This window comes from Tetrao urogallus, assembly GCF_951394365.1.
Source record: "Tetrao urogallus genome assembly, chromosome: 6".
NCBI classification, from domain to species: Eukaryota; Metazoa; Chordata; class Aves; order Galliformes; family Phasianidae; genus Tetrao; species Tetrao urogallus.
In genome coordinates this window covers 34,034,475-34,050,544 of record NC_136819.1, presented here as the reverse complement: position 1 = coordinate 34,050,544, position 16,070 = coordinate 34,034,475, and the positions used below count along the sequence as shown (strand labels likewise).

General features: G+C 34.9%; 1 protein-coding gene across 2 annotated transcripts in view; it reads left to right on the top strand.

The window, feature by feature from the left end:
• The window catches only part of PRKD1 (protein kinase D1), a gene marked incomplete at both ends in the record, with an annotated part of 107,921 nt that overhangs the window by 50,327 nt on the left and 41,524 nt on the right, over positions 1-16,070 (top strand). For both annotated transcript variants that reach the window (XM_079537771.1, XM_079537770.1), the window contains one exon: positions 7,615-7,753. In XM_079537771.1, coding sequence (XP_079393897.1) covers positions 7,615-7,753 — 139 coding nt within the window. The remainder of the gene's footprint in view (positions 1-7,614; positions 7,754-16,070) is intronic.

Here is a 16,070-nt window from a genome sequence, read left to right as displayed (position 1 = left end):
CTGTTCATGAAGCAGCTCTGTAAATGGATGCCTGTCAGCGGTATGACACTGATACTGTCACATTCTGCTCTTAAACATTGCACAGGGAACTCCACAGTTCTGTATCAGAGAGGGCAGTATTGGGTGTTACAGAGCACGTAGACAGGAGTGGTGTGAGCCTTCCTGTTGAGGTCCCCATGTTACCCTGGAAAGGTCATTGAGGCATTAGTGGGTCAGTGTTAATAGAACATTGCTCCTGAACTCAAGATAGGAAATAACAGAAAAGCACAAACCATTTTTTTTTAATCTCCATGCAATTTTTCAGGGAAATTACACAGCATATGCAGATGTAGTGCATGTGACAATACTTTTTGCTACAATAGGATGTAATGATCTGTTTTCTGAGTCTCATTGTTTCATGCTTATCATCATAACTTTTCTAAATGTTTGTGTTGTATTAATCACTTAATGTACCTGATACTAAAGCCAGCTATGTAAGGATGTTCTGAGTTGGATTTACTTCCTTTTAGAATATTTTTGTGACAATTACTTGACTGTTTCTTCAATACCTGAATTATTCTTAAGCTTACTCCTTCACTATGTTGGCTTGACTCAGCTGGTAATTCTTGAGTGGTATTAATGAAAATCAATTTCCAATAAATAGGAAACATGTTTAGGTAATTAATTATATGTGGTAGTTCCAAGAGATACTTTCACTCAATGAAAAATAAATCCAGTCTGTTTAGTAGAAATGGAGAAAGTGATGAGTATCCTGTGGTAGCACAAACAAACTTACATTAGTTATTCTAAAGATCTCTTTGTTTAGGAGAGAAGGGTTATTGTTTATGACTTTTTATGTTTAGTGCAATGAGTGGAGGGTTGATACTTGCCAGCAGACAGTTGCCAGCTGCAGTTCAGGAGGACAGAAAAAAAATATATTTTTCTTCCCATTTCTTAGAATCTTCTTAAGGCAACAATGCCAGGCATCAGAATTTACAGTCACTGGAATTTTACTGAAGTTTTCAATTGTAAGGAAGCCTTTATTTTGACTATCTGCTTATCACTGGGAGAAGCGGGAGTTTTAAAGACTGCAGACCAGCAGCTTGAGTAATGTAATGTGTGCTGAGTATTTTTGGCAAGGAGCAGTTTGAGTGGTGGAAGGCTGGCAGCCTCACAGCAGTACGAAGCACAGGTAGCAGGGAGGTGTTTGGGAATACTGTGCAGGAAGCAACCTCTTCCTTGGATGACCACAAGGAACAACCTGTTCTGGAAGAAGCTGATCAAAAGGTCTCTTGTAGGTCAGGCTCTACAAAACTGCCATCCTTCTATGTTTCTCCAGAGCCCTGCTTCATTTGTTTTACAAATATTTCCGTGAGGGAACTCAGCTGTGTTTTTCCTCTGTGGTTGCTGCTGGCAATTCCACTGCTGGCAACTGGGAAAAAAAGTTGGAGTTTGGGGCCAATTCCAGTCAGTGCATGTGAGCAAAATGTTCTCGATCTGTGTGATATGAAGAAATCTGATTCCCACAGCAAACTGCTGCAGCAAACAGCATTAGCAAAATATTTGTGTGTGTTATGTAAAATACTGTTTATATCATGTAATGATACCAAGTTTGCTCCTTCCTGAAATTCTGCTCGGAAAAAGCTTATTAACTTCTGTGCTGCAGGTGACTCATTATGCTTCATAGAACTTTATAGAACATCTACAAAGATTTTAGGTTTAAAAAAAAAAATTAAAATAGAAGAATAAAAAATATGTGGCAAATAGGGAGTGGAGTGATGCTTCATATATGGAAGCATTTAATAAAGCAGTTTAACTGCCTTTAGGAAAGGTTCAAATGGCAATGGCTCTCTGAGTTTATATCTGTATTTGTAAATTAACCAAAATGAGAACACAGGCTTAAGTACTGGTCCAAAATCATGTAAACGTTTTGGTTGTTTAATAGCATGTTTCCCAGTGCAGTTTGAACCATGCTCAATCACACTCTTACAGTAGGATTTCACCCATACACAATTTGCATCCTAACTTGGGATCTGCTGAGAATAAGCATTGGGAATGCAGCCTCCCTGCTTCTGGAGAAAAGACTTCAGCCCTTTGACTCAGCCTCATGACTGGAGAATGATTCCTGCTTGGCTGACTGGGAGTATCTCAGAAATTTCTGCTTAACTGAGCAATTAGATCAGGAGTAAGCCTTTTAAAGGGTTATGGAGGCAAAAAGGAAGCAAAGACCCATAGTTTTCAACACTAGAAAACTTCACAAAACCGGCTGTCTCTATCCTCAAGACTCACTCCCAATTCTGAGTTATCTTTACATGTATCCTTTGTTTGAGTCTTCCCTGTTCTAAATGTGTTGAGGTCATCTCTTTTCTAATGTTTCCTAAACCTTTCTGGGCTTCAGTCATTTGTTGTCTTTTCTGCACTTTCAATAAAGAGGATTGGCCTAAGCCTGTCTTGCAGTCCCTCAGTGTGGGCACTGTCAACACCATATCAGTACTACTGTGTGTACTTTCTGGTAATTTTCTGTGCAAATGAAACCTCATGGTAGGGAAAAAGAAGTAAAAAAGGGAAGAAAGGAAAAGAAGGAATCAGTCATTGCCTGTCTGTGCTATTTGGCTGCCGGGCAGGTGCAAAGGCACTTACTACTAGAAGATTCTAGAGAGATTCAGCACTTCAGAGATTTCAGAGCTGGAGTCTGGAGTCCCCTGGCTGTGGAGGGGGTGCCACTGCTGCTGGAGCACCCACCAGCTCCTATCTTTACTTGGGTGTTGCTGCATATATGTTGCCTGGCTTCAGTGTGAATCTCTATTTATGTTTGTAGTAACTGTAGTGCTGTATGTGAAGAACGTCTTTGTAGTAAATACTAATCAGTGTTTCTTAAAGCAAAACCATGAAGTCTTTTGGTATTTTCATTCTGCATAAAGTAAAGACTAAATACCTTCATGGTAGTTTTGAGTTTGGGAAATAGAGCCTCTCAAAAATGTCTTGAGTTTCTCAAGTAGATTAACAGTAAAACCCACATTTAAGTGAAAATTCAGACAGTTCTCTTGACCAAAAAGTCTCTCCTTTTTTGGATCATTTAATTAGTGTTGGAGCCTCTGCAGAGAAAGGAAATCCTGACTTCTAAAAATACAATGTATTGTTATTTTTAGAATGTAGAGTAGTGTGTTAGTTTGGTCAATATGATTATTCCAAAAATTTTAAATATTATCATTTTTTATGTTTAAAAAAAAAATGACTGAAGGTAAGCTTTATTACTGTTATTTTAAATGTTACAGTTAGGTCCACAACCTTGGTTAGGTTAGGTCAACAAACATTCAACATGACTCAACTTCTCCACGTGCTATGAAGACACTGTTTAGCTTACACCCATTATATGTTCTGGACCATTATATTTGTGCTTCCAGCTTTTATCAAGGTTCTTGTTGGCTTTATGATACTCACTAAGGACTTGTCTAAAAGGCAGGTCCGCAAAAATCTATCTAATTTGGAAGGAAAAAGAAATAGCTATCACTAAAAAAAGATGTAGCTCAACTTATTGAAGACTGAAAAAAGGAGACTTTTTACTTTCTAGAATAAGGCAACACACATTAGCCCTTATGCAAAATGTGCAAAATTGTAGTAGAATGATCACAGCGACATATTTTTTCTATTAGATTCCATTAGTATTCATCAATGTTTAAAGTACATGTTTTCCAGATTGTCCAAATACAGTTCATCCATATAAAAAAACTTTCTTTCTCAGGAGTTTTTCATACTGGAAATATGTTAAGATGTAGATAATATATCAGGTCTCCCAAAGTTCTGTCTTGAACAATAAAACAATTTGATTATCATGGTAGTTGGGCAGAGCTTTAAAAGTCAATTTTCTTTCATGAGTTTTTCTTTGATGACTGAAAACAGTCATTACTAACACAACACATTCATGGAGGTATGTAGTTCAACTTGTGTCTGTTTGTGTATGGATGTATGCCATTGAAATTATAGATTGATACAACAGATAATGGATTAAGAGAACTCCAAATTTGAGACACTAGTTATTAAAAATTGTCAGCAATTTTTTTTTAGTAGTTCTTCAAGACTTTAAATGATAATCTGGAATTTGTATAATCATGTGACTTCTTATTGTTTAAGTCTTTTGGTGGAATTTTTCTTAGGTATTTACTATCGCTAAAGATAAAAACACTTCAGTGACTACTTTCACTTTGATATGTGATGAGGAAGGATTGGTGCCAAGCTTCTTCTTGTCCTGTGTCTTCTGGGTAATCTGCTGCTGTACTACCCACAAATGGGACAGTGTCAAATTATTACTCGTGATACTGAACAGCAGACTTTTTCATCTGAAAAGACTATTCACTTTTTTTGAAATCTCATGGTAAGAAAACAGTTAAATGATATGGAAATGAAGGAAGTACACAACTTCAGCCTACTCATGAATGACTTCAGATGCTAGTGTTGTTTCCTATTGGCTTTTTTGTTTTGTTTTGTTTTGTTTTTTGTTTTTTTACCTAAAGAGCTGCAACAATATGACATAAAACAAATTTTATATGAATGTTTAGATGAGTTCTTAAGGCTAAATATCCAGAATTTTCTTAAGCCTGGTCAGCTTATTTACTACTAGAGTGTTGCTTCTTTGTGAGAGCAGTTTATTTTTGACATGTCACTGGCAGCATTATGAAAAACAGTATATTTTATTTATTTATTTATTTTGCAGAAGAGTGTGTTACAGTAATCTTATAATAGTTTTTAGTATTACCTTTACAAGGGTGCACTACAAACTGGTAATCACTAATATAGAATGAGGGAATTATACAGAGCTTAAATTGTAAGTTTACTGCACTGACAGATGATGTTTTTAGCAATAATGTCATCTACAAGCAAGGTTAGGCAACATTAATTGCTCTTATAGCAAAGCACAAATCTGGTACATCTTATGAGGATAGTTTGTATTATAGTTTTGTATATAAATAAATATATATACTGTAGTATTTTTTCTTCTGTCTGCTATGTTTGATTTAGTAAATTAATGAACAAAGCCTGTGGGCAGGTAATGCAATTTATTTCGTTAACTCTCAAGTTCTGTTTGCTCTTGCATTTTGAAAGTTGTCATTTTAAAACATTCATGTGCAAAAATCTTTCCTGTTTTTCTAAATTTCAAAATATATTTTTAGTATGTTCACTCATGAATCTACACATCATTTTCTAATCAAATTTTTCATGGCCTTCAAAATAACAAAATATGGGATCTCATAATCTCCTTATTGCTTGCAATGTTTTACAGTGTTTAAAATAACAAATTTTGTATTTTTGTCATGTGGTACTTAAAATATACAGCTGAATTATGGCAATTTAACAAACTATTATGCTATTAAGTTCATTTATCCTGCCTCAACTGTACATTAATGTAACCTAGATTAAATCATGTTATGAACAGTTTAAGCTGATGTCTTTTGTTTCACACTTGGGGATAGTAAGCAATGTATGTATGCAGAGATGTTATATCCTAATGACTACTGATGCCTTGAAAAGCATCCAGAAATAGACAATTAGCTCACACCATAAACAATTTTGCTGTCTCCTGATTCTTAAGGAAATATTCTATTTCCACATTGTAGTATTTTCTGTGTTCATTTCATTCCTGGTAATTTCATTTAAGTACATAACATAGTAATAAAGGGCTTTTAACAGTGTTGAGAATGTTTAATAATGTCATTTTTTGTTAGCTTTTAGATAGTCAAATTTAGTTAGCTTTTAGGTGGCTTTGACTTGTATGCATTTCCTATTTTGCTCTGCATTTGGCAAAAATAAATGATATTTATAGTGTTGTAGTACCAAGCAATGTGTTAGATTTTTGTTTACTTTTGTTTGTGCTTATCAACATTATTGTTGGCAGGAAAAACTTAGCTGAGGGAATATTTTTGTCACTGTTGCAACAGTTGGTCTTTACACAGCATTTTATTTGGAGAATGATACCATCAAAATGGCTTTTTTAGTGATAGAGTAGCTTATGTTGGGAAAACTTACTTGATCCCAGCAAATAACTCTTGCATATATGTATATATATATATATATTTTAATTTAGATAGTCATTGAGTTCATCTTTCTTCAGAATATAATAAATAATACCTTACAGTGTACATATTTACACACACACACAGCATATAATACATGCAGAACAGAAAATGTTTTTTATAGGTAGATACAAATAGAAGTTAACACTAAAAGAGCAAATGGAATGGGGGTGTACAGAGAAGGATTAAAAAAAGATTTAGAGGGAAATGCCTGTCCTATCTCTGAAATACAGTGAAATGGAAAAATTCTATCAGTGTTTGAAAAAGGTTGTAAGTGGCTGTTTTTAAAGATGTTTTTCATTTTACAGTGCTTCCAAATAAGAAAATTCCCTCAGTCTTCTGACAGGAAACAGCTTCATCAGGCTTTTTACCTTTAGCTCAGTGCTGCTGCATACTGCAGTGTGAAAGAAACACTATTGATCACTTTTCATTTTTATTCTCTAAGTATCTAGCTTTTAGGAATATATATTCTATGAAATAAAGCAAATGTAATTATGAAAAAGTCTGGCTTCTGCTGCCACAACACCTAAACAGCGACTGAAAGTCTCTGGCTTCTCTTGCTTCATTGCAAGGCATTTCTGAAAGGTTCAAAAAGAAAAAAAGAGAGCATATTTTTTAGATAAGCTTTGTCCAAAAGTGAATGAGAAGGAATGTGTACAATTACAAGAAATTACATGCTTATCTGACTTGTAGCTGCCTTTAAACTTAATTATATATTCTTATTTAGAAATCATTGGATTTTAAACTTTATTATAGGAAGACAACTAATTGATAAATGCAGTTAAACTTATCAACAGGTTCATAACTTTATTTAGTATATAAATTAATAATTTTCTATCCAGTATTTAACATTTGAGGAATAAAGAAGAAATCTCCAGTGACATCATCTCAGTGAACAGATGCTTTGTTAGATTTGGATTATATTGCAATGGAACTGGGCATTAAAAAAATATCTTAAGAATAAAAATTTGAAAGAACCAACATAATTAAGAAGCTTTTTTTTTTTTTTTTTAAATGGAAAAGAATTCTCATTTCAGAAATAGAGATAAAAACCAGTAATAATTTAAAGCTGACACTGAACAATTGTTGAATGAATGTGTTACGTGACATAATTTAGTCTCATGAAATGATTATTATCTAATGACATTCTGCTTAGGTGTTGTATCTTAGGTAGAGCTAAAAATTATTTCTGTTGGCCTTCAGATATCATTTTACCACTTATCTTTCTAAAAATCATAGGATTATTAAATAATGTAAATTGGTGGAGGTTCTCTAGTCCAATAACTTTCTTTACCAGTATCTAATCAAGTTGCTTGTGAACTTGCCTTTGAAAAGACATCAAGTAAGGGATACCACATTAGTTGCAAACAAAAAAAGGCAAATGTGCTTACATATATGGGGGAAAAGCCATTTATAGAATACAGTAGTAAATATTGCCATATATGGAAAAACATTCACTTTTGTTTTCTACTGGTGTGAACAATGGTCTACTTTGCCCTGAAAATTAATGATATTAATTGTATTTTGCAGTTATGTGTTTTAGTAACTTTCAGGTTTGTATTTGCAGTTTCCTGAATGTGGTTTCTATGGAATGTATGACAAAATTCTTCTCTTCCGCCATGATCCTACCTCTGAAAACATTCTCCAGTTGGTGAAATCAGCTGGAGATATCCAAGAAGGAGACTTAGTTGAAGTTGTCTTATCAGGTAAGAAAAATATGAAAATGATTGTCATGCTTGCACAACTGAAGACATCCACAGTATTTTTGTTCCAATTAGGATCCAAGGAAAAGGAAGTTTTCTGTATATGGATTTTTGCTTATACTGGATCAAAATCTTCACAGATACATCTATGCCCTGTGTATTGTCATTATAAGCCTATTAATTTTTGAATTGTTCTTCCTTTTTGCCAGCTTGATTTTGTCCATATTATTGGTTAAGCAACAAGTTAATTTCAATAACCAATATGAAAAAAGTTAGGTCTGCATTTTCAGAGGAAAGTCATCTAGTCAAGGAAGTACAGTAGAAAGAAAACAAAAAAAAACAACAAAAACATCATTTTAACATTTAATGAAGACTGTAGCTTGAAAATTGGGATTGATCTTAAGATGTCTTGAATAACATATGAGCAATTTAATATGTAATTGGGTATACTATACATTTTTCTCTTAGTTCATTAATTGGTGAGGCTGGTTCATAATTACCTGTGTGGAAAATATCAATGCCGTTTTTACTAATAGTGACCTGGCTCCTTTTAAAATAAGGATTTTTGTCTTTTATCTTATATGAAGTGCAATAAATTGTCTATTGGAAGTAGAGCAAATGATTTTTCACAGCATTCACATTTCACAGGAATGTCTTTCAGGGCTGCTCTGATTCTTTGTATGATTACACGATTTTAAAAAGTAAAAAAAGAAAAAAAGTAAGAGGAAAAATTTAATTCTAGATTTGGTAGTAAATATATATTATTTTTGGATCGCTTTATTGGATGCCAGTAGTCTCTATTTCACATATTCCATTTAAGATAACCACTCCAGATCAATAAATCAAATGAAGTAGCAAGGAATTTAGTTTTTCATTTGATGCATTGTTTTTATGTGTTTGAAATGGAGACCACATATCTTCCAGTTTCCCAAAATCAGGCAAGTAACTGTTGAAATCTTCAAGAGAACTGTACAACTTAGAAGCATAAATCCCGTAATGACTTTATTTTGTGGGTGATGCAACTTTCCAAAGTGGTCAAGTACAAGCAACTCGGCAATATTTATAAGGCTGTTAGAACAATACCGTATGAAAATGTGAGTGGTTCCTACAATTGTGCAGGCTTTGTATAAGCTTTATAAAAATAGATTATATAGAGTGCTGGCTGAATTTAATATCACGAAGTAGTGTTGTTCTGTGTTCTAGTAATCAAATTTTAGATAAAGGCGAATCCCCAAAATATACTGTTCTTCTATACCTTCTAATAACTGTTGCGTGTCTCCTAATAACTTACACAGCAGTTGGCAGTGTCGATCAACTGCATTTTATTTTCATTTATTTTATTATACTAAAATTATGTTATTGGTGCACACATATGCTAGATAAACATTTGAAGACTAGTACATAATGTGTTGCATGAAATTAGTTTGACTTTCATAAGATAAGGTGATGGAATTCACATAGTAAAATTTAATTAGAGGACTAGGGGGAGAAAAGGTGTCTCAAAGAAGCCTAGGAAACTGTGCACAATGTTCACTTTAGTATGTGACAGACACCAGCTGAAATTATTTATAGTGCAAGATATCCAACAACTGCTGTGAGTTTGTCAATCTCTTATGTCTTTCTTTACTCACACTGGGGCACATCATGTGCCCCTGTCAACAAACAGTGCATTTTTCTGCCTCTGGGAAGTCATAGCCTGAACTTCAATAGGGGAGAGAACACGTGCAATTCTGCTCAGTGTTCTTTAAATAAGAAGCTTGATTGTATTTGACAAACAGTGGATTATTTATCTGCCCACATTATTATTAATCACAACTTAAGTTTAGAAAGTATTTATTTGTTCCTGAGTATTAGTCGATAAAATATTATAGAATCACAGAATGGTTATGTTTGGAAGGTACAGACCTCTGGAGATCACCTGGTCCAACCTCTTTGCTCACATAGTGTTAGATAGGTCGGGTTTCTTAGAAGGCATGTGTAGTTGGTCTTTGAGTATCTCCAAAGACAGAGGCTTCACAACATTTGGCTGTCTCTTTGTGTGTTTGATTGTCAAGTGTTCTATTTCGAGCTTACATTAAAAATGTCTTAACAGAATATACATTCCAAAGTTCTATAAATTCAAAGTTTTGGAAAATTATTTTTGAATAGCCTGAAAAAGGCAATAGAATATAATGCTACAGCTTTGTTGCTGAAAACTGTGCACTGTGAGTAAACAGCCCCTGAAACATTGATGTCTGATGTCACAAGCTATACTGATCCACTGCATTCATTTTTTATTGCAGAAATCAATATTGACTACTGGAGAAAAAGCTGAACTGTCAGTCCTAAAACTTTGGGATTACATAATGTTTTTTCACAGTGCTTTATGTAATTAAAATTTTTTCTGTCAAGGCTGAACAACCTGTGATTATTACATACGTTTCTTTTTAATTTTCATATTCTGTTTATTACCTTGACAGTTTAAGCAATGGTAACATCATGTTCTGGTTTGGACCTTATGCTCCAAGTTCTTGAGAGAGATGAAAAATTACATAGAAAAATTTATAGTTGAGAAAAGTGTAAACAAAGCACTTCAGACCATTTTAGGGAATAAAATTGTACCTGCAGAAGCCAAATAACATAACTGTTACAGTTTGTGGAAGAGCTAGAATTTTCTATTGAAAGACATGAAATTTAATCATTTCAGAATGCAGCACCTGTTGTGCTTTTATATATTCATAATGAACATTATTACTTGTATTTTACTTTGGTGCATTATGCCAGTTGGGAATTTTATGGAGAATAAGAATCATGCAGCTTGCTAAACAACTGGTGTGTGTCTGTCTGCCGACTGGCCCACAGAAGAAAGGCACAGACTGCTAGGATCAGCTGTCTGAGCTCTGTTCAATGCCAATACAAATTCTGGAGTTTTTCCCTTCAGGAAAATTAACAATTTGAAATGGAAACTAAGGAAAAGAATTAGGAAATGATACAAGTTGCAATTTGCTTGTTTTTGTACCTGACTCAGGACTGGAGACTTTGTCGTTCTATGAAACCTACTTCATTCTGTCTCTAAATGAGGCCTCAGTAATATTTTTGTTATCCTAGACAGCTAGTAGGTGACTTATTGCCTAAGTTTGGAGTGCTTGCCTGCCTCTCAGGACGTGAAAATTTACTTCGCTGTTTCATTGGTGCAGAAGGTTTTACTTCAGGCATTATGTTAGTTCCCTATTTTTGTTCTTTTGCAGCTTCCTTCTTTTCTGGACTCCAGTACCTGCTTACTCGTTTCCTTTAAAAATGACAGAATTACGGTCTTGTAATCTCGCTGTACATGGAAGTCATCTTCCAAGACTACAGTGGTTTTTCTCATCTGTCAATTCTTCTCTCTTACTCTTAGCTCTTTTTAGGTTGGTCTCCGAAACCAAACACAGTGTCAAGTGAGGAGTATTGGTGTCACCATTTCCCAATGTGTATTTCAATTTCATTTTATTTTGTGCGTGAGTGAAATCCTAGATAAACCAGTAAGTCAACAGCAACTGTTCTGTGTTCAGTGGAGCAACTGTATGTTCTCTAAATATTTTGGTTTTTTTGTTTGTTTAACTTTTTTTTGACCAGGCATTGGAGATTCGCACTGAGTCATTCTTGAATTATTTTAATCCATTAAAAACAAACAAAAAAATCCACCACCAACAAACTGTTTCTAGCTATAATTCATTTATTTATTCCAAGTTATGTCATCTTGGATATTTTATGTACAAATTTTCCATTTGCTTAACTTGGTTACATTTTCCAGTCATATCCTAGAAAAGATAAAATTGGGGATGAAAATACACAATTATTTATAGTCATACTTCTGTTCCTTTTCTCTGATGGTCTGAGGTCTTTGAAAGACTTATTAGTCAGGCATAGACCATATTGACTCCTGGGATACACTGATAGTTAAGTGCCCCTCTGATTAGGTTTCATGCACCTGATCACCATCCCCTTGGCCGAGCAGTTTGGCCAGTTTTCAGTTCACCTCACTTTCTGTTCATCCAGTCCATACAACAGCAGTTCCACTATAAGCATTTTATGAGAGGCAATATCAAAAGTATTATTGAAACTGAGACAATATCCACAGCTCCTCGTTTGCATACCAAGCCAGTCATTTAATTACAGAAGTTTATCTTCTTGGTCATGTATGACTTACACTTGGTGAATACTTGCTGAATTCTCATGACTCACTTGTTGTTTATGTGCTTGAAAATGGTTTACAGCAGATATGTCCAACCCATTGGGTAGCCAGCACAGCCTATAATGAGACCTCACCCTGCTGCCCTGCTATCATGGGTGCAGATCTTCCCCACCAAGTCACTGAGCCCAACCCTGGGCACACACCTATCACTCATCAACAACCAAAACATCAGTGTGCCATCAACACTGTCTTAACTGAAAGCAGGCAAGGGGAGGGTACAGTGCAGTGCTAAATAAATAAGTAAATAAGCACAATTAAGTTTATGCATTTTGATGCATTGGCTAAATACAGTCCTGTAAACAGTGAAAGATATGCAGCCTTGTTCTTGGTTTTCATAAAGAAATTTGAGAAATTTGAGGGAGGTAGCTACTGCCCTGGGAAGGTTGAATGCAAAGTTTTCTTGTTTCCTTCTGTGCCACTGCTTGAAGCTCCCAGTTTTAGTTATCACTAGCCAAAATGTATGAACGTTGGCCTCCAGTTTCCTGATCTCTGGATCATGCCTCATTCCCAGCATCTTATTTGTAGGCAGAATATTTACCCTCTTGTTTCCAGATGCTAAGGTTCTGTTCTAGAGGACCTTGCTCTTTCACCTGCTCTTACTGCACCACCAAGCTCACATTTTTTTTCCAATCTAATTAGTCCACATGCAGGAATGCAACATGTAAACAACATTATATTTGGTGTTTCTGTTTCCTGTCTCTTTATTACTGGAAGATTCAGGTTGTTCCACTTTTACACAGTTCTGGCACTATCAAAAACTGTAACCAGACACTACCAGTTGCAGCTAGTGAGTTGCAGATTTTTTCTTAAGAGTTTGAAATTCAGTTCTCGATGTTTATTTCCCTCAGTTGGCAGCGGATTACCTGCCAACTGTTAGCATTATTAATTTTGGCTATTTTTCACCTAAAGCATTGGGATAAAAGCAATAATAGGTAGGAAAAAGGAAAAGAAAAAAAAACCCAACACTTTAATGGGTTTTACTGCATATAAAATTTGAAGTATTTCTGGAAAATGCATTAGACCTGAATATTCCTTATTCAACCTTCTTTATCTCAGACAAGAAAAAATAAACAGTGATTAAAAATCTGAATATGTCTAGTTTTTCGAAAGTTTTAATTTTCATATATTGGAGTCTTGATAATCTTAGTTTTATTTCTAAACCAGGTATTAAGATGGAGATCAGAGTAGAGATCAGAGGTCAAATCTTTGGCTTGTTTGAACTTCTAGCAGTCTGCTGACTTTGGTGAAACTCTCTTAGACTTTCATTGATTGCCAGAATGGAATTTCAGAAAGAGTAAAAGGCTTTCTTGTCTCTTAGCCCAGTGAAATCGTACAGACATCCATTACTTGATATGGCTTAAGCAATGTTTGAAGTTGAATAGTGTGCCAGGGCATGTTTTATTTATTTTTTAAGTGGTGAATGTTAGCAGATCTCGTAGCAAAAGACTCAAGAATGCCTGTCAATGGGATACATTACTTTTAAAGGCATTCCACATGGAAGAGGATAGCAGGGGAAAGTCTACTTTTCATAGCTGCAAGATATTACTGATCGTGTGGTTGGTGTTTTCTTAGGCTATGACAGGCATGAATGCTAGATGAAAGTTCCCATTACACAAAGCTGTGTTGCTCAAAGTAGCAGGATCTCGTCTCTGCTAATAGTTCATGTCCTTCTGGATTTGGAATTCAAAGTGATCAGTAAATCATTTGCCTCTCTCTGAAAGCAGGACTTGCCTCTATGGGTCACAATGTCTTCTTGGTCTCATTTCCAGCTGCGATGACTGATAGATCTGCTCCTGAGCCCTGAACAGGGAGCACTAGCCACTAACAGCAAAGTCATTAACAGACTTGATGAAATTGCCTTGTCAAAACTGTTCTAGTTTCAACGTCTGTGTTTTAGTGATACTTGGAATGCTTAAGTAAATAGTGAAAAGTTATTCTAAGAATTAATAGCATAATAACATCATTTAAGAACATAATATTGCAAACTTATCTACAAAGTAATTGGTTGCTCAGCGTACAATAATGGGCACATTTGGAGCCCATTCTTTTTTTAGTATGCGGTTTTACGTATAGTCTGAAAGTTGCCTTCATAGCAACAGTGTTCTGTAAAAGTATGAAGGTACCATGACATTTTTTTTTGTTAAAGAAATGGTCTCCATTTAATTTGAAACATGTACATATTATTCTCTTTATCAGCAGTGCTTTTGTCTTCTCATTGCATAACACTGGAGTATTCTGAAAGTTAAAACTTCGTTTGTTAGCAGTTGTATGGAAGCATTTCTAGATGTGTAAATTTAAACAATTAAAAGTTGAAAAATTATGGAAGAAATTTAAAAAATCTATTTCATGTACTATTAGTTCTGGTGTTGCGTGCTCCGAAAATCTAAGCTGTGCTAAGTTTAGCCATAGAAAATTGAAAAAGCTGTGTTGCAGAACAATATGGGAAAGTGCAAAGAGGATAGGACTAGGTTTTTTTCAGTACCAAGAGGTTCCTCCAGAAGACTTGTTTACAATTCAGTTGATGGAGTACTTGCACAGGCTGCCCAGAGGGGCTGTGAAGTCTCCTTCTTGGAAATATTCAAAGACCATCCAAACATGGATGTGGCTTTAATTGTCCCTGCTTGAACAGAGAAGGTAGAGATGACCTACAAGGTCTCTTCCAACCTGAACTATACTGTGATTCTGACTCTGTGAACTTTATATATTTATACAGATAAAAGATGTGGGCAATTTTCTAGTAAACATAATTCGTCTAAAGTAAGGTCTACACATAATAGTTTCAATGAATAGTGCTCTGAAATAACACTGTTTCCTGAGACAAAAAGCTAGACTGCTTTCTGCAGAGCTTGATGAGAACATGTAAATTTAAGCCGAGAAAAATACTGGATTACATGAAGGATTAAAACCCAAAATGTTTTCATGCCTTTAAGTACAGTAGAACATTACCAAAAGTTCAAATTAAGGGGAAGGAATGTTGGTATGTTTTCATTTAATTACTAGATTCTTTAGTACTTGTTAAAGCTTTCTTAGAATCATATAAAAATCATATAAATGCCCTCCCCACCTTTCATTTTTGAATATTTATATTTTCAGTATAAAATGGTATATTTTAAAGTTTTAGTTATTCAGTCAAGAGAGTCATGATGAAAAGTAAGAATGATATTTATCTCTACTCATCTTATTTTGATAATGCAGGAAGTATTCCAGAACTTACCTTTTCAACCATTAGGCTGGTGTTCCTCATCTAGTAGTTTGACTTTAACTTCGGTTTCTTGTTGACCTGTTGGTGGTGGTGCCTGAGAGGCTTTAGGCTGGAGAGTGAGTGCCCTAGTAGCATTTTGCTGCAGTGTTGATCTGCATTCCCTTGTATGCCAGCCTAATAACCTAGTACATGGTCTGGATGCAGCAGTCTTTCATTGTTCCCTGAAATGATTTCCTGCCTTTCAATGCTTTGTATTTTGTTTCTGGTACATTGCATTCAAATGGACTCTTCATTACTAACAATTGTCTCTCGTCCCCACAGAAGTATAGTTCAGCTGCTCTTAAAGTTTGTTTTAGGCAAATTTGCCAGTCAGCTCATCATTGCTGAGATTTAACTCTAGTATGTTGTAGCAGATGTGGCAGGAGGTTGAGTACCCTGTGAAAATGATGGCCCAACTTGCCACACACCTATTTAAATCCAGCCATAATTCAGCACAGACAATTTACTTTTCTGTCAAGGAAAAATTCCAATTCAGTAATCAGTTAAAGACTTCAGGCAAAAATTAAACTTCAACTGAAAAGTTTCTCTGAAATTTTGTCATCTCTGTTTTGCTGGTTTCATTGTACGAGAAAGGAAAATATGTGGGACATTCAGATTTTAAAAATCTGTATGCAGTTTTGCATGTGTGCTCATAATCATCTCTGCATAAACTTGAAGTTCCATACTTTGGGAGTTTTCTTTACATTAGATTTCTGTCTCCTAAAATTTCATTATTGTGATATTAATGTAAATATAAATGTGATAATATAAATGTGATATTTAGTATTACACTTATTTGTAACCCAAACTCAACAGAAGATGTAATTAAGTCATTTCTAAATCATGTTTTTTTGCCTTGGGAGTAG